The following is a 26,081-nucleotide window of genomic DNA, read 5'->3' as shown; positions in this document are numbered from 1 at the left end:
TCTCCAGATACTTCTGGGAGTTTTAAATATTTTATCTAATGCAGTGGTTCTGAATCTTTTTTTCTCCAAGGCCCCCACATCCAAAACATCATTCAAATGCCCCATGACTTTTCTGTTTTTTTTTTTTTTTTTGATTATTGGATAAGGATTTTAAAAAAGGTTTTCAGGGCAGTGGGAACTATGGTCATTTAAAAAAATTTATGTTTTCGAGGGGATGAATTAAAATTTATGTTTTGCCCATTTTAAAAATAAATAAGTCATTTTGAGGCCCCCCTAGTGGGTCCCAGACCTCCGGTTGAAAACCACTGATAATGAATGCTGTGGCATTCGTACATTTTAAGTGTGACTTAAAACACCTTAAAATGTCCAAATACAATTAGGAGCCACTGTAATATTGGGTAAAATAAGTATATACAAAGAAGTTCAGCAGAGCTTTTACATATATTCTGAGGGTTTAGTTTCTTCTGAATCATTTCCATGCTTTTCTTCCATTCTCAGGGTGATCCAGAATGAACAGGGCTGTTGCCACCTGCTGGATATTTCTCCTGCTTTCAGCATTCCTGTGCGATCAGGTGATATCCAAAGGTGGCAGGGGAGGAGCCAGGGGTTCAGCGCGGGGCAGCACCCGAGGAGGCCGGACGTCCCGCACCCGAGGCACCGGTGCTGTGAGGGTGGCAGCGGCAGCGGCGGCCGGGGCTGCGGTGGCGCTGGGAGCCGGAGGATGGTACGCGTCGGCCCAGCGTCGACCACATGACAGCTCAGAGCATGGAGATGATTACTACAGTAACAGAACAGACTGGGAGCTTTACCTCGCCAGGACATCAAACGCAATAGTGCACGACTCCACTACCACTATATTTTCTGCTTTGCTCTTACCAATAAACTTTGTGATGTGCTTTGCCCCTTGAGGCAGTTTAAGACAGTTTGGCACAGCTTAATAAGCTGCTTATGTATGTTACTGTGCAACACCGATGTTTAATAATGTGTACTTTATTGCACAACAAAGCAGATACGAAGGCGAAAGAAAGATTTAAAATCTCTCTATTTAGTTTAGTAGACATATAGGATCTGAAAGGTTAGTTTGCTTCAACAGAAGCATTAGTATCTATACAACTATAGACTTCTTAAATTATGCTGGCTACATCATGTACTGGATGGCAAAAATACTGTGTTATTGTTGTGTTGCTGCACTGTCGGTGAAACTCCACTGTTCTTGAGATTTATGTGAATCTTTTTATATGAACCTTTGTCTGTTTAATAATATTTATGTTCACATTTAACTAATAATTGTATGTAGATTGAAGAGGTATGCTGTAACTCATTTAGAACAAGAAAACAGTATTTCTAGCTGTACCTGTACTTCCATTGCTTCAGGTGTGAAAACGTCCTCTTTTTCAATTATTTATAAATAATTTGATGTATTTAAACAATTTTGTATTTCTAGAAGAGATTTTTGATAACCCACAAAACAATGTGAATGCAGTGTGTATTTAGTGCACAAGTGTTTAAAAACGCAAAGAAATTAAAGATGTTTTTATATATATATATATATATATATATATAAACACTACACAAGCTCTCTTTGCCAGCTGTTGTTAGATATATTTAACAAATTATCATTTTAAACATCAAAGCAATTACATGCCAAATATTTTATTAATAATTTGGGAAAAAAAACAGATGATGTAGTTTTGTGAAAGTAGGTAATCAAATAGTAGTTTTGTGCATCCATTTGATTTGTTGGGTTGAAATATTTGCTTTTCACATACAAGATACCAATGCTGTTTAAATAAAAATCAATAATTTATTGTATCTTCAACTGCAGTAAAGAGAAATAATACATTCATTGCAACTTTTCTGATAAGTACACAATAAAAATAAGACATGCACCAAACTCCCTGGTCACCACTTTTAATTAAAACATTAAAAGTAATAAGTGCTTCTTTAATGTGCTCAGTGTCCAGTCTTGGACATACATACAGTAAGGTCAAGCTTTTTCTTGCAATAATTACAAATCAGCTATTTAAACACTATTAATCAAGCAGAACTTTCCCAAGTTCTCCTTTGCGAAATGCTCTGATGAAATCATAGGCTGCTGCACTGTAGTCTGGTAACTGGACAGTGATGTTGCCTAAACAATTTGTGTGTTATTGGTTAAATACATTTAATGAGTTATGTGTCATGAAAAGAAAATGCATCATTAATAGTTTGAAATCACTAAAATGAAAATTGAGTGGCTTGAATGAATCGACTCACCAACTCCGGTGATGGCCTTCACACGCTTGGTCTTGCCGAGCTTCACCGCGATGCACTTCAGCACATGCTGAATATCATCACAAGCCTCTTCAAGATTGTACTTTTCGACGTAACTACATTAGAAATAGTCACAACCATTATTAATTATTCTACTGTATATTCAGCTTTATAAACCACACAACAAATCATTGCTTAGTGCTTGTAGATTTTCTAAAAACTCGCTAAGAATTCCATCGCAAAACCTACCTAAATCTTTCCAGTCTGTTCAGTGAAAAAAGCAGATAATCTGCAATGACATCCTCACCAACTAAATGGTCCAAAATGGTACCTGTTTGTAAAGGACAACATTACAACAACTATACAGGAACAACATTACAACAACTATACATTAAGATTATTTCCCAGATATTTGTGGACATACCACATAAAGCAAGTTTGATTCCTGTCTCTATGTTCTCTATTCTAGGTGGCAGGACTCCAGGGGTGTCCAGTAAATGAATTATGGGCCTCTCACAAACCTAGTAAAACAAAATCTCATTTAAAGCTACGTTTGAACATGTCAATCCAATTGAATCCACCAAATGATTATAATTAATACCTGAATTTTTGTCAGGACTGCTTTTGTAATTCCTGGTTCACCTCCTACTTTTGAAGCTTTGCCTGACAGCAAGAAAAATATCAAACGTTTAGGCCTTACGATTGTTTGTTTGATAAAATCAGCTGACTGCAAAAAGCAAAAGGCATGAAATAAATACCTTTTTTCAAATATGTTCTTCTTACAGCATTAATCAGTGATGATTTTCCCACGTTTGGCACACCAATGACCATCAGGCAGTAACTTCTGTCCTACACAGATGAATAAGAAAGTCAGGAAACTTTAAAGTAAAATGTAAGCTATTGAAATAATTGAAACTTACCTCTTCTCTGTGAAAACGTGACCCGCTTTCTATCAACTCTGTCACAAGAGGAACAATCTGGAACATCAGACATTGAAAGACAGAATGTTTAAAATTATAATGTGCTAGGTTTTCCAGTCTTTCATTTAGAAATGGAGCTTTTATTTAGAAATATCTGATGTAAAGTCTGACACTGCTCACCTTTTTTACATTCTCATCTCGTTGTCTTAAACAGTCTGTAAATAAAACATTCCTCACACCTTCTCTGTCAAGCTGCTTCAGAATACTCTGGAGAAATAAAAAACCTGTTAAAATCCTGTTTTTATTAGCACATTTAAGTAGTTTCAGTTTTTGCATTTACTTAGACTACTTTTAAGCAATAATGAAATGCATAAGATTTATAAGACCTGCTTTTTTGACGTGTCTGCCAGATCCATCTTGTTCAGTATAAGTATGTGTGGCCGGACATCAAGACTCTCTTGAAATGAGGGATTTCTTCCAGAAAAGGGCATGTTGGCCAGTTAAAGAAGGCATTCGAAAAATACTGGGTTTAATAATCATTCAAAATGTCCAATCTCTGCAATAAAAAGGATATTCTAGCATCATGGATCTCTATAATGCAGTCAACCTTCCTTAGACTAGCTCTCATCTGCTTGAGTCCTAAAAAAAAAGAAAAGGTCACAATGGTGAGCATATTTCTGTAGGACAAAAATAAATATTAAACTTAGATCCAACAGACACATGAGAATAGATTTAGACACAGTACATATTTAGATTGGCCCAAATTAGATAAACAACGAAAGAATGCTGAATGATTAAAACACACTAGATTATACAGTTTTAGTGGTTTTTTAGTATGTGTCACGCACCTTTAGCCATATGTCCAGGGAACCAATGCGCCACCTCTCGCTCACCAAAGTCAAACACTTTCCTAAACTTGGCAGCATTGAGTAAAGAAAGATAAATCCTCATCATAGCTGTTCGGTCGGTCTGAATACAGAATTAATGAGCTAAATCAAGACCGCTACTCGCTAACAAAAACTTCATAAGGTTTTAAAACAATGTAGCAAATATCACTCTCCTGCAGATGCCATAGTTCTTCTGTGCTATGACTGTACAGGAAGAAACTCAATTATCGCCACCTACAGGATTGGCAGGGGACTACAGAACGAACTGACAGCTGAGAGAGCAAAACCGAACAGATTCTGTCATACCAGTATTGCAAATATAATATTTTGGAAAGCTCCATAACAATGCAGTCTCATTATTAACGTTTGTTTTGGTCATTTTTAATCTTCAGATTAAAATATCTAAAAGTGGGGTGATGAATTAGCCTAAACCACTGGTCAAATTAAATGTAGCCTACTGAAAAACTAATTCTGTATTTTCTCTAACTACGCTGATAATGTAATCTTCCATAAAAAAAATTATTAATAAAGCATGTGCTACATCTAGTCTTGTAGTGTGAATCTCTGAAGTGCAAGTAGCAATAGCGCCCTCGCGTGCAGAGACTTGAGAAATACACACAGAAATTTGGGACAGTGTATTTTGTCCATATTATAATATTATATGGAATTAGGAATTTAAGAAAATAACTTCAGATCACTAAAATTCGAACGGGAAAGGCAAATTTCGAGTACAGTCTACTACAATTCAAAGGCCAAAAAACCCCCAAAACAAAACAAAACAAAACAAAAAAACCCTCAAATCACACAAAGTTTTGCGAACAATCTTAAAGTTATCGTTCATTTTGACTATTTCGACTGTTGATTCACTGATAGTGACTTTTTTCCAAATAGACATAGCCTAATTAAAATAGCATAATTAACATACCAATCACAATAGGCAATAATAATAAATTAAAATAAAATAATAATAAATTAATATAAAAAACGATCATTGTATTTTAGACTGATCACACAACAGTTCTCTTAAGTTTTTATACATTTTATAATGTTCGTAAAATATGTTGAAAAATGAATTGTATTAGAAATCAGGAATTCAAAATGTATTTTTAAAGTCAAGAAAACTCCAACTGAGAATATTCTTTCATTCTATTATTTGCATACTGATTGTTATTGGTCTTTATCACAGCTCTGGGTTACATGGCTTGAAAAACGAAAGACACACTCAATCAGCTTCTTTTATCTATTTGATACAACTAACTGCCTTTTTAACATAAAGACCGCTCTTTTGTCTGCATCGCGGAAACTGGTTTTCCATTCAGGAAATACATAACTAGTTTTTGGCCGAGAGCCACGCCCTACACTTCACTATAAACTCCACCCTGATTTCTATACAACAGGTGTGTGCACAGGTGTGTGTTTGAGGTTGACTAGTTAACTGGTGGCAGCCCTGCTAAGTGGACAGTAACAAGAATAGACAGCAACTGATTTTTTTTACTAAATCATCTTTACTTTTATATCGCAGTTTGTTGTAGGTGACTCAAAAATGAATGCGACTGGATTTCAGCTGTCTCTGACTGAGTATGATTTCGAGCGTCACTTTAATGAGAGGTTTGCTATTGAATGGATGCAGGAAAACTGGTAAGAACTGCATTTGACTGAATTGGAAATTCTTCTGTATTAATAAACCTGCCATTAGTGCTTGGAAGTCCAGCATAAAAATGAAAATGTCTGTTTATGTTTTGTGTCTTTCAGGAAAAAGTCGTTTTTGTTTGGTGCTGTGTATGTAGTGCTCGTGTTTGGTGGGCAGCACTTCATGAAGGAAAGACAAAAACTTGATCTACGTAGAGTGTTACTGCTGTGGTCCCTCAGTTTGGCCATCTTTAGGTAAGTAAAAACTAGTGTTTGATTTCTAGAGCATCAGGCCCACCCCCTTCTTCTTTTATTTGTTTACCCAAACATTTACAATCTAAATGGAGACATTCCATAGACTTCTTTGTGTTTCTATGTAGTTAAATAAACTATGACCTAACCCTGACAGAAAATGACATTTTTACAGTTGTAAAAAAACGCACACAAAAAAACTGAAGCAACCTGAGGATGCTCATAAAAGGAGGTTCTGTCAGATTTAGCCCACTTCTGGATACAGATTCGTCCCCCAGATATGATTATGTATAATGGTTATTACAGTTAACTAAAAAACATCTTTATTACATTGAAATAAAAGTGAAATCAAATAAAATCATTAAGCTTGGTTCTTTTTCATTTTTTTGATGTACTACAATAACTAAATAAAAATAAGAACTTTAGACATTTAAAAAAAAGTTACTAAAGCTTTAACTAAAATGAAAGGGAAAATAAAAAAATTAAAACCTATCTCTATACTAAAATGGCACCAAATACACACACACACTTTTCTTAGGACTACTCTTTGATCAACAATTTGACATTTAAAATGAAACTGCATATTTTGTCTCTTATTTTAGTGAGACTGACTGAGTTTCATTTTCCAGACAGAACAAGTTCGTGATTAAAGTGGTGTATTGAAGTCTTAAATCTCAAGATGCTCCTTTGCATCTTGTGGTGCCATGGAGGTTTTAAACCACCTTGTAGTTTTATTTTGCTGTTGGATATTAGGTTACATAACCTGTTTAGGTTACATATGGTTGTACCAATAGGAAACAATATCTATTTTCTTAGCTGCAAACATGCTGTTTGAAACATGAGCATGCCAATGACACGTTTGTGAGATGAAAAATCTTTAAATCTTCAGTGGCTATTGTTTCAAGTTGGGTTTGGTTTCATTCGGGTGGGGGAAGGTGTCTTAGTCCCATTTTAAAAGAGGACAGAGATGACAGCAAGCACAAAGTAACTGTTTGCATGCTTGTGAAAAGAACAATAGAATATTGTGATTGGATGGCAGCAGTGACCTCTGGTCACATGCTCTTTAGATCTCCTACAGCAACTGGACTTTCACCACTTAGCGAATGTTTTCATATTGATTTGCTTAACACAGAAACTGCCTGCAACCATATAGAAACTTTGCTTTGACATGCCCAACATACAAGTCGTTTTTTTTTTTTTTTTTTTTCTCCCCCACCCCAGTGTTCACTAGAGGTCTGAATTGTTTATCATGATACCATGGTTTTACAGCCATGACAGACAGTATTCATATACAAATCTTGCTTTTTCTCTTTCAGTATCATTGGAGCAATGAGAACTGGGTGCTTCATGTTGTACGTTCTCAGAACCAGTGGTTTCAAACAGTCTGTTTGTGATCAGAGCTTCTACTATGGGCCGATAAGCAAGTTTTGGGCTTGTGCTTTTGTGCTGAGTAAGGCGCCAGAGCTAGGTGAGCCTTTATTTCGGGATAAATCACTAAAAACGACCATTCTGTCATCATTCACTCACCCTCATGTTGTTCCAAACCTGTAGTATGACTTTCTTTTGTGAAACAAAAAGAGATATTTTGAATTTTATAATGAAAATCACTGGGGTTCAAAACAACATTGGACCTCATTGACTTTTATTGCATGCGCACGAAAAAACACCCATTTTTGTAGCTATACGATGACACAATTTAAGTTTTTAGGTTAATTATCTAATTAATTGTTTGTAATTATGCAAAACTTTGTACTCATTCTAACCCTTTTTACACATTTCCTCACAGGGGACACCATGTTCATTGTCCTGCGCAAGCAGCGGCTGATCTTCCTGCACTGGTATCATCACATTACCGTGCTGGTTTACTCCTGGTATTCCTACAAAGACCAGGTCGCTGGTGGTGGCTGGTTCATGACCATGAATTACACCGTGCACGCACTCATGTACAGCTACTACGCGGCTCGAGCTGCTGGACTCCGTGTGCCGAAACCCTGCGCCATCATCATCACATCCTCCCAGATTGCTCAGATGGCCATGGGGCTGGCAGTAAGTGCGCTTGTGTACCAATGGATGCAGGATGGAGACTGCCCTTCTTACATAGATAACATAGTGTGGGCTTCACTCATGTATCTCAGCTATCTGCTCCTCTTCTCTTCTTTCTTTTATCAGTCTTATGTGAAGGGTTCAAAACCCACAGGCATCAAAACTGAGTGATATGGTTTGAATACGAGGTTTTATTTCTGTTTACCTTGTTAAAATACATATTTATTTCATGTTTTAAAGCAACAATGAAGATGTTTTTTTAAACAACAGCCAGACTGTAATATGTCATGCTGTTTCAGGGCTGTTATTTCTTTATTTTTCTAGTTGGTATTAGCGGAGCAAAGCGCATCAAATACAACTCTTGATTTTGCGGTTGAGAACTTAAATTGTTTTGAATAGCTTCCAGGCATTTTTGGAGGGTGATTTGAATCCTGTGGGTCCTCTATGATCCCCCCCCCCCCCCCCCACCCAGTTTTACAGACCACAGTTTCTAATCTTCAAAAGTCCATGTTTGTTTACTCTTTGCAGGCTTGATAGCATGGCCTGAACTCAGCTGAAGCATGCTGTAGCGTGTGCCAAGATCCTAGTAATCGGTGCTCGTAGTTAAAGAACAAGTGAGCAGTTTGTCAAAAGCTTCCTAATCTAAATGTACAATTTAACACGTTCTAATTTGGCCACACTTTCTAAATTTTATCCATTCTGTACGTGCTCTCCTGGGTGTGTAAGTATTGCTAGTTCAGTGTTTCCACCTCATGTTATAGAAACTTGAATTATCTGTGCTGACTGGTTGGACAGGTTCCTGGACATTTAAACTGGACATTTTTGACTGGAATTCTCTAGAAGGACGACACCTATGTTCTCGCTGTCATTCTGTGCGTGTTTCTGTCATGAGTTCACTGCAGCTGACATTGAAATTACAGTATGTAAAACCAGCTGAACTCTCTCGTTCACCTTTGAATAACACGGTTCTGGATTGGTGCTTGACAGAACCGTTAACTGTCCCTATAATGGTGTTTGTTACTTGAGTCATTAGTAATGTGCACAGTTTTATTTATCTTGTATATCACAGTCACATTTGGGGTATTTATTTTTCCACTGAAATTGCAATGATAAGGTTTCCATCTAAATTATCTTTTAAAAAATATTGATGTGATAGAGAACCATCCTTTGAGAATATTTAGTGGAATTATGCGCTCTAACATAGTATCATCTGAAACGTTGCTGCTACCGTCCAAGATTTGTTGTCTGTCCTCTGGTCTCTCCTGTCTGTTCCTGTTCAAGACTGTGAAAGACTTTGTCTACCTTTTGTATATTTCCATTTAAAGGACATTTTTGATTAAGAGATTTTATGACTTTGTCGTTGAAGATGGCAGCCATATCATTATTTTGTTGTATTAGGAACAGTGAAGTTGAATGTAATGCCACTAGCCTAAATTACAAGGCATAGTTTACAACTTCTGGATTTTAAAGGAGAAAAATATAATGTAATAAAGGTGCTGAATGTAAATATTTCTTTCCTATCTGATCACCTGAACAAGTTCTTAACTGATATGAAGTATGATTGTGTATTTATTTTTGTCATTAAATAAAACTTTCTGTAGTTTTTTTTTGTGTATCATATTCTGTTCAACTTTTTCACAGACAAATAGTATCAGCTGACCAACTTTCTAAACTAAGCTGGCATATTTTGCGCATATATAGCCTACTTTTGTTGTTACCTGGAGGTTCACACATTTCCAGCTCTGGTAGATGTAAAGCTAGATGCACGTTGGTGTCATTTCCCTTATTACATTCTTTCATTATAATTGGGCCAGTCAATTTTTTTCCTTTTTATTTCTCTTGAAGCCTCTTCAGAAATGACTTCTTAATCACATGCTTTATTCTCTGAGGTTTTAATATTCAATAATTTGTGACATATTCTGGGCCCATTTTTCCACTAGCAGACAAAAATGTGGTTAGGCACTAAACAGCCGTACAATGACCCCAGTATTTTTCATGAGTAGCCAGTCACTTACTTGCCATTACGTGACACTTCTCATCGCCCCGCTGGAGTCATAGGTTAAGTGACTTACTCGAGGGTACAGCAGCGGCGATACTGTGAAATTGAAATCTTATTAACTCTTCAGTGCCTGGTTCTTTCTTAACACCGCATGCATATATGGCTAGCAATGTTTTGTTTGTTTTACCCAGTGACGAGAGAACAGAGTGCTGCAGTGATTAAATGTTTTGTAGACCAACCAGTGCGTTAGCATTACTCTGGTTCCCTTGACAGAAATCCAAGGATTTCTTCAAGAGTTATTGCAGAAAATAAGCTCTGTGACCAACCAAGTTTATGATTCTTACACGTTTTGTTCATTGTGACAATATACACAAATGAACACATCTGATCAGAAGTAAAAAGCTAAACGTAGGCTATAAATGACTTCAACCTCACCACCATTATAAAAGCTTCTAATACCCAAGGGGGTATCACGGATGTATTTTACATATAGAACTATGTTCTATGTATGTTCTATGTTCTACATATAGAACAGAAGTACAAAAAGGTAAAGTTTCAAATATGGAAACTAAGAAAGAGGCAGAAAAGGAAAGTTCTCTTTGTATATTTGCTAATGCACTTCTATTAAAATAAAGATTCCAAATTCTGGGCTCCCCAAAGAACCTTTTGTTGAAAAGTTCTTAAAAGAAACTTGCCAGGTAAGTGTATACAAAACAAGTAAATGAAAACTCTCAGATTTGCACATGTATCTTAAAATAGCATAAATTGATTGGATTTAGACTGCAGCAGAATGCAGTATCAGCTAAGAGGGTTTGATTACACCCCCCCCCCCCCCCATTAATGCTATTTGTTTTCTGATGAAGAAAAAACAAGAAGTGCAAAAAAACAAAAACAAACAAAAAAAAATTAAAATGCAGTCTTGCCTTTTTTTAAAAAAAACCTTTGAGATCTTTCATCTTTTACATAGACATTTTATTCAGCAACCTTTTTAAAATGATCAAAGAATAAAAAAAAAAAAATCAGACAATGAACCTGGACTTAATTTCTGATAGCTAACCAGATATATTTAACTTGTCAGATATGGATATTATTTATTGATTCATTCTGGGAAACCATCAAAATGAACCGTTCATCTATTATATCTTGTATTGGACTGAAAGGTCCCTTTGTGATTGTAGGGTTCAGTTTGCTTTTGTCTGGCGTAATTCAGCAGCCCATCTAAACAGCTCATCTGCATTGACAAGCTTGGCAGCCACCTTGACTTTGAAGTGACTGTTATCCCCCCCACCCCCAGACTCTCTGGAGCAGAGAGAGGGAGTGACAATACTCACACATGCAAACAGTCCTATTAATCATTCCACAAATCGCTCTCCTTGTTTTCCTTGGATTCTAAACCTTTTTCTTTTATGTTCCTTCTGAAAAGAGATCTGACGACACAAAGAGATATCAATTCACAGCCGTTTGCTTGAATCTATGTTAAGCATGTTGGTAATGTCTTAGTTAGTTAATATTTTCTTGAGTCTATTGTTTTTGTTGATTACAATGCTTGAATGGCGAGCAGTAAAGACACCATCCATTTACACACTTTTCCAATAAGTGTAATTCTGTACAATATGTTTGATTAACGTGGCAAACAATCCTTCTGTATTAGCATACAGTCTGTTTATTTTTAGCCTTAGTATATAAAAATATAAAATTAAATATTAAGAATATTAATTAATTTCATTTTCAAATTATTTTTACTTTTGATTTTTCTTAAATCACTTACATTATAAAAAGTTTTTAATACTTATGTATGAATAATATAAATATATTATTCATGTTATGTTTAAAATGGTAAATGCAAAGCATAACCAACCAAACAATAAAATTAATATATGTAAAATATAATATGATGATGTGATGTGAAATTATGGCAAGTTATATGAAATTCAACTTGATTTTTTAAGTTGGTTTAATGTAATTTAAGTTGAAATGACTTGTACAACCAAGCTGGTTATACTTTATAATTTAAGGCAGCAACTAAACTTTTAAGTTTTTAAGTTGAAAAAGGTCGATTTTTTTTTTTTCACAGTTGAGATATATAAATAGCATGTAAGTAACTAATAAAACACAATTTTTTTTCTATTTTCTCTAGTGCTTAGACAAAGACAAAAATCTTGCTTTTTTGACAAAGATGTCTTGGACTGGCCTTCAAACAGTGTCCCTCATGTCATTCCCATTTCATACATAACAAGCACTTCTAAATGGGGGAGGGGGGAGTGGGAGGTGAAGGGGGGGGGGGGGGGGGGGTCATGGGTTAGGGACTAGAGGGCACAGGTATAAAACAGTGCTGAAGGGGTCGGAAATCATATCCCTGAGGAGCATCAAACACAACAGACCTTCACTGGCAGCCTGGGATTCCTGTAACCCCTTTGGCCTCCAGGATTCAGCAGGAAAGACACAACATGTGGAAGGACAACAGTATTGGTAAGCATTACTGAATTGGCAAAATTTTGATGGATAGGTTTTAATATGCAATATCTCATAAGAAAAAGCTTGTTTTTCCAAGCTTCTTCATCTCAAAACAAACATCAGGCACTGTTACTGTTTTTCCTGCTGAATATATTATTTTTGTAAAGAGGTATTCAGTCATTGAATTTATGTTGTGTTACTAATATATTCAATTTGTGCAGTTTAGTTTACACTGTGACAATTATAATAACACAATGTTTAGCTTCACACTCATTTTTATTTTCTTTTTCAGATGCATCTGCTAAACCATCTGGAAGCGGTACTGTAGCAAGAAGTGCAAGTCGCAGGAAAAGAACAAGTTTCTCAAAGGAACACGTTGAGCTTCTTCGTGCCACATTTGAGACAGATCCTTACCCAGGAATCAGCCTCAGAGAGAGTCTCTCCCAAACTACAGGCCTGCCAGAGTCTCGCATTCAGGTGGGACATGTTATGTATTAAAAAACACTCAGTTCACTACAATTTAAAGGGATATCAAGTATTTTGAAGAATTGTATATATTGAGGAATGTTGAAGTTATTTTATCCATATCCATATGAAAGTCAGTGGGGTCTAAAACAACTTTGGACGCTGTTAGCTTATATTATACAAAGTAAAAAACAAAAAAAACAACGATACATTTTCTCTTTTGTGTTCCACAGAGGGAAAAAAATCATACAGGTTTGAAACATGACAGTAATTTTTTTTAAACTATGTATTTAAGGAAACAACCCCCTTTTCTCCATGTTTGTATCTCTTATGCATTTACAAAATCAGCAGATACACATAAAAACGGCTGAAGTGATATGCTAATAAGGCCTTATGTGAAAACAAACTGTTTGCTGTCACTGATACCACTGTCAATATCTGAGATGACGTAAGTGTTTTTGTGTTTATCTGCTCTTTTGGTTTAGAAACCGTACAGCCTGTAAACAATAGACATACCAGGCACAGATAACAATCCTGACTATGCCACCATAGCTGGATGTCATCTCAGAATGATTAACTTGAATCTTTAGACAGGGAAGCTCTTGTCTGTATTCACTAGATGGTGGAGTCTAATCTATCAATTGTATTCTTATGAGTCTGACCCTCTTTATCTTGATTTCTCCGTTCATAGGTATGGTTTCAGAATAGGAGGGCTCGCTCAATGAAATGCAAGGGTGAAAAGAATCCGTTGTGGCAATCTGAATCACCGTATAGTGCAATGCAGAATTCCCCAGTTCAGCTAAACTCTTCTAACAGCAACAACAGTGAGTCTGGTGCAGGTACTGGGCCTTTATGCACTCCAGCACCAGCGTACCCCAATCATATTAAGGAAGAAATGGAAAGGGGTGGACTTTATGGATGTGACACTCCATCTTCCATGTCAGTCGGTGATGATTCTGGCTACTGCACCCCTTCATACGGACACCATCATGCCAGAGCCATGAACGCTCACTGCAGCCCTCCTGTACTAAGCCCAGAGCATCAGATGCCTCCAAACTGGGCTGCGAGGTATGACAGGAGGTCACCTATGAGCTCCATGTGGAGTTCATATCATCTTGATGCCTATGGCTGCAATCCCAACTCCATCCAAGGCATTTTTTACCCTCCATCTGAAAAACACAACAGTCTTCAGCCGCTGACCCCTGTTACCCCAGACTCGGGCTGCTGGGAGGGTGGCTTGGAGGGCACTCCTCCAGCTTCCAGTTCTTTCTGTGTAGATAACCCAGAGGTTCAGAGGATGGAGAGCCAACAGGAAAGCAATATTCACCATGGGCCTCTGCCTGAGCTGCCTGACTTGTCCCTACATGAGATCCTGGGAGAGCTGCAAGGAGACTGGTGGCAGGGTGAGGACAACCATGTGTACAGCTGAATTTTGTTGTGTACAATCTATTTATGACTATTTATTCAATGTATTTATTGACTAAGGACATGGATGAACAATTATGTATTATTTATCTGATCTGAAAGTAACAACATGAGAGATTTCAGATGTTTTCAGAATAATTAAATGGGCTTTGATCTTGCTATTTATTTAATGATCATTGTAAAAGTATGATTATGTGTGTATATTGTTTACGGTGTATGCGTATTGTGACTTCATTTAATTGCTGCACTTGCATTTAAATAAAGATGTTTTTCCTTTCTACAAATGTCAGATTTTTATGCAATTGTTCTGCATATATTGCTATTGTTATTTCTGTTTTTTAATTATTATAATTTTTTTTTTACTTTAAATGACCTCAGTGGATTGAATGAAAACATTGATAATCATCAAACTAGATTCTGAGTAATGTTGCACAACTCAAAGTTTCTGTCATCCATGAGGTGAAATATTTCTGCTTGATACTATCACTTTTCTGTTCTGAATCAAATATATACACTACCATTCAAGAGATTGAGGTTGGTAAGATGTCTTCATTTTTATTTATTTATTTGATTAAAATTACACTAAAAATATTAATGTTGTGAAATATTATTACACATATTATTTTAATTTTTTATCTTTTAATATGCAATTTATTCCTGTGACGGCAAAGCTGAGAATTTTCAGAAGTTATTATTCCAGTCTTCAGTGTCACACGATCCTTCAGAAATAATTTTAATATGCTGATCAATAAACAATTGCTTGATATTTTTTCTGGAAACTGTTACATTTTTTCTCAAGATTTTTTGATTAATAAGTTTATAATTTTATAAAAAATAGAAGTATTTTATAACATCAGAAATGTCTTTACTGTTACTTTTATTCGATTTAATGTTTTCCTGCAAAATTCAAGTATTCATTTCTTTCCAAAAAAAAAATACAAATATATAACATATCCATTCAAACAACACATCAAAACAAACAAGATGAAAATGGTTCTTGTGGTTAAGGAGGAGTAGTTGCAAATAATCTTATGTCTTTTCCTATTTATAAATCCTAATTTATAGCAGAGCAGCTGATGTGGCAGGATTAACCTGAACCTGAATTGCATCCATAAAGTAGTTATAGGCCTATATTTATAGGAGATATTACAACATTTATTGTTGTTGTTTCCGTTTAATTGGTTTAAAAGTAGATTCAAATTAAATATATATATATAAAGTGATTCAAATAAAACACTAGATATTTATAAATTATACTGCTTGTCTAGGTACTGAATATTTGCTTATCTAATAAAATTATATGTGAATCTCCAGTGAATAATCGTGAAAGAGATTCGGTTTTGAAGCATTACTCTCATAAGATGAATGCAGGGAGCACCGGGTGTGTGCCTCCCCGATGCTTTCTCTTACTCACACGCACAAGTCTTGAATTAATGTGTGTGTGTGTGTGGGGTGGGTGGTGTGTTAAGAGTTTTTTTTTTTCAAATTGTAAGTACTAGGCGGAGGCACTGTGTGATATAAACAAAGAGGTAAGCTTTTTTACATAGCATATTATAACTGCTTATGTATTTATATTTCCTAACACGGAATGAAATCTTTTGCCAAAATCGCCAATAGACTACTTTGCGCTTTTGAATTGTAAATACGTAAACGGACGTAAATTGTTGAGCATTGCGTTTGACGCAGAGATACGGCGCGCTCGCGCACTCTCCTCCCTCGTAAATAAATTAAACTACGGCTTAGTTAAACTTGTTGTTGTAAATATTTTATATATTGGTATGTTGTATATTTGGCAATAAGTAGGTAATTGTGAGTAAACTATATGTTTTGACAAGTCGTGAGGTGCTAAAGTTTGTTGGTTAGCCATATTGTGATATCTAGCTGTTGGCATTGTTCTTGTTTTTATCGAAGAAAAATAATTTAACGTTATATTAGCAAAGCACTGACGGTGTTCCCTTCATTAACTTTGTAAAATCTCCTAAACGAGAATATTAAATCTTGTCGAAGACTGAGAGTTGCCGTGTCAGCTGGATTTACAAAGTGAGCTGACAACTTTGCTAATCAACTAGCCTCTTCGCTAACTAGTAAGAGGAAGAAGAAGTGTGGGCAGAGCTGGTGAGCCATCTTGTGCGTGTATTCGCTTACGGGTTTTCATTACTGGATGGATATATTACATTTTTAAGTTGTCTCTAGGGCACGAAAATATTCCGAGGCCATACCTAGTGTGATAATAAAAACAAAACAATCGTACACACGGAATTTCTGCCCCAGAGTAACAGAACTGAAACATCTTCGGTGGTTTGCAGCTGTTGGTACCGCTTGTCAGGTAATGCAAATAGGAATCTTTATGATTACATAACAATAACCAGCTGTTTTATTGGTAATTTTAGAAAGTCCTGCTGTGTTTTTTTTTTTTTTTTGCGAGACATGCTTACAAATAACTGAAGCAGAATCTCAATAAACCAGTATTGTTTTCTGAATGCTGCAGGTTAGTGATGGGGCATTTAATACATACATACATACATATATGTATTTGTGTGTATGTATGTATATTTGACCTGAATGTTTGCTGTTTCCTGAGATTTATATTTTAATAAATGTATTTAAATAAATTAACAACATATTTGTGGCTCTCTGGTGTCAGTTAATGGTCACATGACATTCCAGTAATCTCAAAATATTAACTTTTTTGCAGATTTAATTTTTTGTGATTTATATTAATTTTATATACATTTAGACACATTATTTAATTTTACATTTATACATTTTTTTTTTTTTATCGGCTAAACTTTTTTGTAGTCGATTTTTTTTATTTTTATCGACTTTAAAATATGTAAACTTTTGCTAAGTTAATATTATCGTACACACACACACATCAAAAAAGTTAATCAAAGTTGTCCTAAGGCAAGAATGGGTGTTGTTTTTGTTTTAGGACAGCTTTGATGAAAGGTTTTGATCTACTTCAAATGTTGACTACTATATATAATTCAGCAAGGAAGGGAATGTTTGCTTAAAAAACCTTTAACAACTTTTAGGGAAGTTTTTTCTTTCTATAAACACAGAGGAAGTGAACTATAGATTCTGGCCTGTATTACTGGCATTGACTTGACATGGTGAACAGTGAATTTTGTAATTAAACTTGTGCAATTGACGAATCTTGAGGATGTGATGTAATTTGGTTGACACGTGACACGTCAGCACATATAAATGGATTTCAACTTCTGTTAGTACCCTTTTTAAGTTACAATATGTGATCAAGTTCTCTCTAGATGTTTTACTTTGGTAATCTCAAATGTTCTTTCTCGTTATGTTACAGAAGAAGATGCACTATTACAGATATGAAAATGCAGAGGTCAGCTGTTGCTACAAATACCTCATGTTCAGCTACAACATTATCTTTTGGGTAAGTTGATGTTTGATATGTTTTTCACTGTAAATCATGTTTAAATGGCCACCCTTCTAGTTCTAACATTAGGTAAAGTTTTCTGCCACTCTCGCTCAGATGACATGATATGTAGACCGGCTCCACATTTCATGATTATTTGTTCCACTTAGTTTCACACTGTGTGCACAGATGTCTCATACTTCCTGTGTTTTCATTACTGAGTGGGTCATTTCACAGCAAGTGAACACCCACAGCTGACACTATATATCAAGAGAAAAAGTCAGCCTGATGATGTTCAGGTTTTCACATTTACGTCAACAGGAAACAGATTAACACTAGCGTATTGCTGCAGTAGTTTGTGGTCTTCTCTGTGGGAAGCATGGGAGGATTCTGAGATAACAGCTTGTAACCTGTTTTCAATACTGAACATGGCTCCTTCTGTGAAACAAGCATGGTTATTACTGCAAAGTGTGTTATGAATATTTCATGACCCTGTTTTAGATATTAATTATAAGTTTAACAGTTTTTTCCCCCATACTTTTAAAGCTTTTTATCTTTAGTGTGTTCAAAAATTGGGGTTAAAAGTTTGGGGTTAGTAAGATTTGGTTTAAAAGATATTAATCTTACGAACCTCAAACTTTTGAATAGTAGTGTATTTAAAATTTGTTTTTGTAAACAGTTTTGCTTTTGTCTAATTTCTTGGTGTTCTAGACATTAGTCACATCTGCATCATGTGCTTTTACCATGCACTGTTGTTTTGTCTGAACTTGACTATTCTGATGCAACATTTAATCATTTAATTTCTCCTAAACCGCTTCTGCTTCTCAGTTAGCTGGAACAGCGTTCATTGCAATTGGTTTCTGGGCCTGGAGTGAAAAGGTAAGTAGACACTTGTGAAACTTCCTATATCAGTTATTTGATATTATCCAAAAAAAAAAAAAGTGATCTAAACTGCATACCTACCTCCATACACCACTGTTAAAAGTTTGGGTCAGTAAAATTTTATATTATATTTTGCAGTATTAACATTTTACTGTATTTTTGATCCAATAAATGCAGCCTTGCTGAGCATAAGAAATTTCATTCAAAATTGAAATCAACTTTGAATGGTACTAGTCAGCATTAAGCTGTAAAAAAAAAAAAAACCCACTGTGAGTTATGTAGCTGTGAATTGTGTTTTAGTGGCTCAGGGAAAAACAACCAGTGTAAATTGTTTGTTCCTTGATTTGCCCACAGGGTGTTTTATCAGATCTGACACAAGTTACACGTCTACATGGTTTTGACCCAGTTTGGGGGGTGCTTGTTGTGGGCACAGTCACTTTCATTTTGGGATTTGCTGGGTGTGTTGGAGCTCTCAGGGAAAACATCTGCCTCCTTAAGTTTGTAAGTACTCGTACTTTCGATGTGATACTGAGGCCATCGCATATGGTCAATTCTAAATAAAGAAGTCTCCAAAGGAAATTTTTGCATGCCTTGCAGTGCCAGATCTGTACAACTCTATGATGTGTTAATGCAAACAGTTTCTTGACATTTTTAAAATTTTCTTTTTGATTTTTCACCTTGCCTTGCAGTTCTCTGGAGTCATTGGCTTCATCTTCTTTCTGGAGTTGACGGCTGCGGTGTTGGTGTTTGTGTTCCAGAGCCAAGTTAAGGAATGGATCAATGATTTCTTTTTGGCCAATGTAAAGGCCTACAGGGAAGACATTGACCTGCAGAATCTGATTGACTCTCTCCAGAAACTGGTAAGTCCGAGAGAGTTTTTATGTATAAGCTAAATTCCATTAAATAAAATTAATACTTTCTATTTACTCAACTTGCCAACCACCACATACATTTTAAACGTGAAACGGTTTCAATAAAAAAGCAAAAACAAAAAAACTGTATGCTTCACTACTCACTTTTACATGTCTTTTCACAAGTACTTGCTTAAATAATTAATATTTAATTGACAAGTATTATTTAACCTTAACAAAACCATAAAGAGAATGAGAAAGCCATACATAGCTAGTAGTTAACACATCACTTTTATGTTTTGTCAAATAAATGTTGTTGGTGTGATTTGGGGGATTTTTTTTTTTGAAGCATATGACTTGATGCTTGTGAAAGTCTGGTAAAAGGTGGCCAAGAGAAATTTGGCACAATTGTGGGTAAATTGTTGCAGGTCCTGAAAATACATGTTTCCTTTCTTTCTGCAGAATCATTGCTGTGGAGCTAAAGACCCCAACGACTGGAATCTAAATGTGTATTTTAACTGCTCAAAGGATAACCCTAGCAGAGAGAGATGTGGAGTGCCCTTTTCCTGCTGCATTAGCGACCCTGCTGTAGGTTCTTCTCTTATTCACAGCAGCACTCCACAGAATAAAGAGATCTTTTCAGCATGCTGCACTGTCATAAAAAATACTATTTAAAAGAACCCATTGTGCTTTAAAGTCAAGGGCCAAGCATGTGGAAGACTCCCTCTGTTTGTGGTGGCCTTGTGCTCACTACATGTATGTAATACCTAAAGGAATAATTCACCCGTATGGCATTCCAAACCTTCATGACAGGTGTATTTACAGATGTTCAAATAATTTTTACTTGTATTTTCACTTAATTTAAATGCCATTATATGATTAAACAGCCAATATATTATTACAAATTTCTTCTGTGGAGCAAAAAAGGCATGTGGTTTTGTAACAAGGAATTGATTACAGAATTTAGATTTTCCTGTGAATCACTTTTAACATGCTGATTACATTTTTTTCTGGAAACTGAAATAGTTAATATTGACCCTATAACTTTGTCTCTTATGCACAGGTTATGACGTGTTTTGGTTTAAATTTATTAATGCATGTAATTTTTTCCCCCATTGTAAATGACTTTACAGTGAATTTATGCCTCATTTGAATGAACCTATGACTTTTCTTTACAGGATACAGTGTTGAACACGCAGTGTGGATATGATGTTAGAACATCTGGCACACCGGTGAGTGCATTTTGAACAGTTCTACTAGAAAGACAGGTATTTCATTCTTTGCCATTATTGGCAAAAGTTCTGCTTCAGTCCACGTTCCCTTACAAATGTGAAAGTTGTAGAGTGAGTTCATGCTTCAGAAAGTGGAATAAATTAAAACACTTGTCAGCTTCTGCACGCCAGAAAATGTAGTTGAAGTTTTTGAAATTAAAGTCAAGTTTCCAAGGTTCAGTTCTCTGATGGCAGCATATCTGTCAGTATGAAAATAGCATTTTCACGAATGGGGCGTGTGTACAGTTGTTTTGTTCTTCTGCTCTCCACTCGTGATCATTCTCTTTTTGTACTCTGTTGGTAGTAGGGAAATTGCAATTGGGAGAGCAGAATACCTGCAGAGAATAAACTATTATAATGTGTTGCACAGCACACTTGTAGATGTAATAAAATGCTCTTTCATTAATTATATAACATTAACTGTCACTAATTTGTGAAACATAACGCACACTGTTTTTATTTTTCAGTCTCAATGGAGCAACACCATTTATGTTAAAGGATGCATGATGGCTTTAGAGGATTGGCTTCCACGCAATCTCTACATTGTGGCTGGAGTCTTTATTGTCATATCATTGCTACAGGTATGGGAAGGACTGGAGATAAAAAAAAAAAATACTGCATGGAAAATATATTTTACAGCTAGATGTCACTCTCAGCACTTTTATTTTCACAGGACAACCAAAAGTAAAAAAAAAAAAAAAAAACTACATTTTAAATGGTTAAAGTATTTCAAATCACAATAATTATGATATAATCATTAGAATGAAGTTGTAGGTCCTGGAAAGCAAGTACCTGTCTTCATTTCTACAGTATGTGTCTTTAAAACTTAGTTTTGAAGTTAATCTCAGTGTAATGTTGTGTCTTGTGATTTTGCTTCTAGATGGTGGGAATCTTCTTGGCAAGGACGCTGATTGGAGACATTGAAAAAGTCAAGTTTAATTATTACTGAGCTCTGATATAACTGAAAGGGAGCTAAGGGCAATGGAAAAAGACGTGGATCTACTTTTATTCTTCTGCGTCTCTTTTTGTGGAGAAGAGGACTCTGGACCATTCACTGGACCACCTTTTCAGCATTTCTATAGACCACATATTGAATACACAGCTGCCTAAGCTCACTTGGATACTGTCACATGTGTGCCTTGTCTCTTCAAGTTTACCTCCAGGCCACTCCCTATTTTTATTTGAATAATTTTTTTTTTTTTTTTTTAGGATTACCTTTAACAAAACATTTGTATTTTTGGGACCACTATTAAACAAGCTGGGTATACATAGTGGCAACATGATGGGACCATAACCTGTAAACTAACCTGAAATTTTATTGTAATGATGTGAAGTCGTCAACCAAGCTTTGATTACTGAAATGTATCTATATGGTCCTGTTGCATACACTGCAAAATCTTACGTGTACTCTTTTGTTTTGGGAAACTAAATTAAGAATTTGGATAAAAAGCACAAACTGGAACAAATTTAGGATGTTTTCTAGAAGCATGTTTATTTTTCCTTAGATGATGATATGCAAAAATGAAGATAAAAAAGGATCATCTCATAGTAAAAAGTGTAATGAAAGAGATCAATTTTACGCAGTTTTAACTGCCGTAAATACATATCCCTAACGTTTGTTGAGTTTAGTTGAATTTGTAACTTAATCTTTCTGCAGATAGAAGTTCTGCATTTAATGTCAACTGCAAAGAGTGCAGAAGAAAACTTTTAGGATCTGACCAGAAGTACTTGTATGTAAACGGAGCATATCAAGAATGTAGCTGGGTAGAAATCAAATGCCAGTGAGTCTAATAGAGATGTGAGCTGATCCATTTGGTCCTACATAATAGAGGTAAGATGCATCAGTATGTATCCTTTATTTTACAACTCGTATGCGCTATTATTTGTTCATTCTGTTAATGAGCATTTTAATGGAATGTCTTACATTTGTAAATGGCCACTTTCTACTGGACCTGTGCAAAACTTTAAGAGTCACTGGAGTTTGATGGTAGTCCCCATATGGCTTATACTGATGTCAACATTGCCTTGAGATGCCAACATTTACCTCCTTTTTTTCTACTCTTACTTGGTGACTTTATACAAAAATGCAGATTGTGCCTGTTCTCTGGCATTGAAGATTTCATAAAATGTATTGTATACCGTGTTTAAGATGGATAGAATCTTATCCACGCTCAGCCGTTTTTACGGGTGGTGTTTAAAGAATATTTACTTTTTTGTGTTTTCATTTGAAAATTGCCATTACAGCACAAACAACTTAAAATGCATAACATTAACAATATTAACATGTCTTGAATTAGCCAAAATACAATATGCATTCTGGCATAAATGCAAACACCTGGCTGTCTTCACTCTTTCTATAGCCCAAAGACTTGTCTTGTTGAAGTTCTATCTTAGTATACTTACATAACACGACCTCTGAAATTCTTGTCAATGCAAAAAGAAAATTATATATAAAAAAGAGCATTTAGTTAATGGTTTTAATTCCGAGTGCACTATTTTGTCCCTTTTTGGAGTGTCTGTCTGTGCCACTGTGTAGTGTTAAAGCTTGATAGAGTATTTACTAAAATGCAGTACAGTTTCCCTGACCTTGCTGCAAGAGCCTCCTTTTTCATGAAGGGACGTTTTCGTTGTGTTCGATTTAGGTGTTATTTGTTGTTGGATATTTGTTATCTTTGTAAATATTTTCTTAATTCTTTTCAGCATTTTTATATCAATAAAAAATGAGTTTGACATTATCAGCCACACTGTCATTTGTCTTCTAAATGAAATATGCTGGTTGATGAAGCTCATACCAGCTTTGAGCTGATATAAATTATGCTGAAAATTTTGACATTGCATTTAAAATCCATATCCCATTCATATTTAATTATGTAAAACAAGTGCCAATTAACTTTCTTTTAAAGCAGTTCATCACTTTGCACAACACAATACACATACAGACAACTTAGTGAAAACTTATCAGTAAAAAGCAATAGAATTCTTGAGTTTATTTAAAAAATGTCTTATGCTCACCAAGACTGCATTTATTTGATCAAAAATACAGTAAAACAGTAAAATTATTAAATTGAAACATGATTACTATTTAAAATAACTTAACTATTTAAATTTGAATTTGTTTATTTTTAATAATTTATTTACATTTTGTAATTGTTAAATATTCTATTTAATTTTAGAAATGCATCATTATGGAAGAAAAATGTGTTGCGAATATCTTTTCGCACTGATAATTACGAACTTATACACAGATAAATTTTCTTCATAAAGAAACAATTCATTAAAGTAATCGATTGTTGTAGAAATATGGTAGAATGACTGGAGCAATTAAAGTAGGAAAGTTTCCCCAGGGCTTTATTAGAAAATTGCCTGGAGCAGGGACAAAAAAACAACATAATGTAACATAAAACCAGCCTTTAAAGTTCAAACTTTGCTCTGAGTTATGACATGCGAGCATCAGACTTTCAGGTCAGAAAGGTCCACTTCTTGAAAAAACCTGCAGTGTGGTACATTTGCCACAACCCTTGTGTGACTTTTCAGCCCATAAAACTACATCTCATACTACATAAAACGCATCTCTCTTATTATTTAGTAGTGGCGTTTTCCAGTTCAAAGTGACTTAAAGCACACTAATTACAAGCACAATCATCCTGGAGAAACCTGGAGTGTCTTGCTCAACGGTGATAAAACAGAACTGGGATCTTCTTGCTAACTTTGCCATTTCACGGTCACCTCTACATAAGATTGAACACCTTTGACAATCCGTCCTATAAAAAGTCCCATTATGGCCTTTTCTGGCAGGGCAGATGGAGTGGGAACATATTGCGAACAAATAAAAAAGACCATTGACCCTCTGTAGGGTGATGTGCACATACACTCACCTAAAGGATTATTAGGAACACCTGTTCAATTTCTCATTAATGCAATTATCTAATCAACCAATCACATTGCAGTTGCTTCAATGCATTTAGGGGTGTGGTCCTTGTCAAGTCAATCTCCTGAACTCCAAACTAAATGTCAGAATGGGAAAGAAAGGTGATTTAAGCAATTTTGAGCGTGGCATGGTTGTTGGTGCCAGACGGGCCGGTCTGAGTATTTCACAATCTGCTCAGTTACAGGGATTTTCACGCACAACCATTTCTAGGGTTTACAAAGAATGGTGTGAAAAGGGAAAAACATCCAGTATGCGGCAGTCCTGTGGGCGAAAATGCCTTATTGATGCTAGAGGTCAGAGGAGAATGGGCCAACTGATTCAAGCTGATAGAAGAGTAACTTTGACTGAAATAACCACTCGTTACAACCGAGGTATGCAGCAAAGCATTTGTGAAGCCACAACACGCACAACCTTGAGGCGGATGGGCTACAACAGCAGAAGACCCCACCGGGTACCACTCATCTCCACTACAAATACGAAAAAGAGGCTACAATTTGCACGAGCTCACCAAAATTGGACGGTTGAAGACTGGAAAAATGTTGCCTGGTCTGATGAGTCTCGATTTCTGTTGAGACATTCAGATGGTAGAGTCAGAATTTGGCGTAAACAGAATGAGAACATGGATCCATCCTGCCTTGTTACCACTGTGCAGGCTGGTGGTGGTGGTGTAATGGTATGGGGGATGTTTTCTTGGCACACTTTAGGCCCCTTAGTGCCAATTGGGCATCGTTTAAATGCCACGGCCTACCTGAGCATTGTTTCTGACCATGTCCATCCCTTTATGACCACCATGTACCCATCCTCTGATGGCTACTTCCAGCAGGATAATGCACCATGTCACAAAGCTCGAATCATTTCAAATTGGTTTCTTGAACATGACAATGAGTTCACTGTACTAAAATGGCCCCCACAGTCACCAGATCTCAACCCAATAGAGCATCTTTGGGATGTGGTGGAACGGGAGCTTCGTGCCCTGGATGTGCATCCCACAAATCTCCATCAACTGCAAGATGCTATCCTATCAATATGGGCCAACATTTCTAAAGAATGCTTTCAGCACCTTGTTGAATCAATGCCACGTAGAATTAAGGCAGTTCTGAAGGCGAAAGGGGGTCAAACACAGTATTAGTATGGTGTTCCTAATAATCCTTTAGGTGAGTGTATTTTGCTGGGTCAGAAGTATAGAAGATCTGATTTCTCTCAGTGGAAGATACAGAGCGACTATCTCTCTCATGGAAAAAGCTACAGTACAATTAAAGGATGGACTGAGGAAACAGTCTTTTCCTGTTGTTGTTAAATCAGACCTTCCTTAGTCACACTTTCTTTGAATGCATTGTTTCAGTGTCCACACTGGTTCTAATTTACATATCTTTTCACATCACATCTGTTATAAAGAGCAGAAAATAATAGTTCTATTTCAGATACATTATGCTTGCA

The 26,081-nt window shown here is 35.8% G+C and overlaps 4 protein-coding genes across 10 annotated transcripts; 3 read left to right on the top strand and 1 right to left on the bottom strand.

Moving 5' to 3' along the window:
* Positions 1-132: 132 nt before the first annotated feature.
* mtg1 (mitochondrial ribosome-associated GTPase 1) lies at positions 133-4,276 on the bottom strand. 4 transcript variants are annotated; one of them, XM_079439471.1, is made up of 11 exons: positions 4,022-4,260; positions 3,748-3,812; positions 3,560-3,664; positions 3,354-3,440; positions 3,174-3,230; positions 3,012-3,102; positions 2,855-2,916; positions 2,678-2,774; positions 2,503-2,584; positions 2,257-2,369; positions 133-778 (listed from the first exon to the last, which is right to left on the bottom strand). In XM_079439471.1, exons 1-11 carry the CDS (start codon positions 4,125-4,127, stop codon positions 759-761), a joined length of 885 nt encoding a protein of 294 aa, XP_079295597.1. In that variant the 5' UTR covers positions 4,128-4,260; the 3' UTR covers positions 133-758. The 4 variants fall into 4 exon arrangements, with proteins under 4 accessions (XP_079295597.1, XP_079295596.1, XP_079295595.1 ...); XM_079439469.1 differs by lacking the exon at positions 133-778 and adding an exon at positions 1,788-2,131 and having other exon boundaries at positions 3,560-3,661; positions 3,745-3,812; positions 4,022-4,276; XM_079439468.1 differs by lacking the exon at positions 133-778 and adding an exon at positions 1,788-2,131 and having other exon boundaries at positions 4,022-4,276.
* A 1,327-nt stretch (positions 4,277-5,603) lies between these two features.
* Positions 5,604-8,155, top strand: elovl6l (ELOVL family member 6, elongation of long chain fatty acids like; the record flags this gene model as incomplete). Its single annotated transcript, XM_079439388.1, has 4 exons — positions 5,604-5,698; positions 5,813-5,944; positions 7,258-7,409; positions 7,728-8,155. 4 exons carry the CDS (start codon positions 5,604-5,606, stop codon positions 8,153-8,155), a joined length of 807 nt encoding a protein of 268 aa, XP_079295514.1.
* Positions 8,156-12,430: 4,275 nt separating this feature from the next.
* Positions 12,431-14,331, top strand: mxtx1 (mix-type homeobox gene 1; the record flags this gene model as incomplete). Its single annotated transcript, XM_079439376.1, has 3 exons — positions 12,431-12,452; positions 12,730-12,914; positions 13,594-14,331. The coding sequence occupies 3 exons, from the start codon at positions 12,431-12,433 to the stop codon at positions 14,329-14,331; spliced, it is 945 nt and encodes a 314-aa protein (XP_079295502.1).
* A 1,319-nt stretch (positions 14,332-15,650) lies between these two features.
* tspan14 (tetraspanin 14) lies at positions 15,651-23,453 on the top strand (the record flags this gene model as incomplete). 4 transcript variants are annotated; one of them, XM_079440667.1, is made up of 10 exons in its annotated part: positions 15,851-16,442; positions 16,521-16,653; positions 17,644-17,730; positions 18,541-18,591; positions 18,949-19,095; positions 19,284-19,454; positions 19,908-20,033; positions 20,624-20,677; positions 21,184-21,297; positions 21,597-23,453. In XM_079440667.1, 8 exons carry the CDS (start codon positions 17,650-17,652, stop codon positions 21,663-21,665), a joined length of 813 nt encoding a protein of 270 aa, XP_079296793.1. In that variant the 3' UTR covers positions 21,666-23,453. The 4 variants fall into 4 exon arrangements, with proteins under 4 accessions (XP_079296792.1, XP_079296791.1, XP_079296793.1 ...); XM_079440666.1 differs by lacking the exon at positions 16,521-16,653 and having other exon boundaries at positions 15,651-15,856; XM_079440665.1 differs by having other exon boundaries at positions 15,845-16,653.
* Between the last annotated feature and the right edge of the window lie 2,628 nt (positions 23,454-26,081).

Source organism: Barbus barbus (assembly GCF_936440315.1).
Source record: "Barbus barbus genome assembly, chromosome: 18".
Lineage (NCBI taxonomy): Eukaryota > Metazoa > Chordata > Actinopteri > Cypriniformes > Cyprinidae > Barbus > Barbus barbus.
The sequence above is the reverse complement of the archived record's forward strand: the minus strand, read 5'-3'. Positions and strand labels throughout refer to the sequence as shown.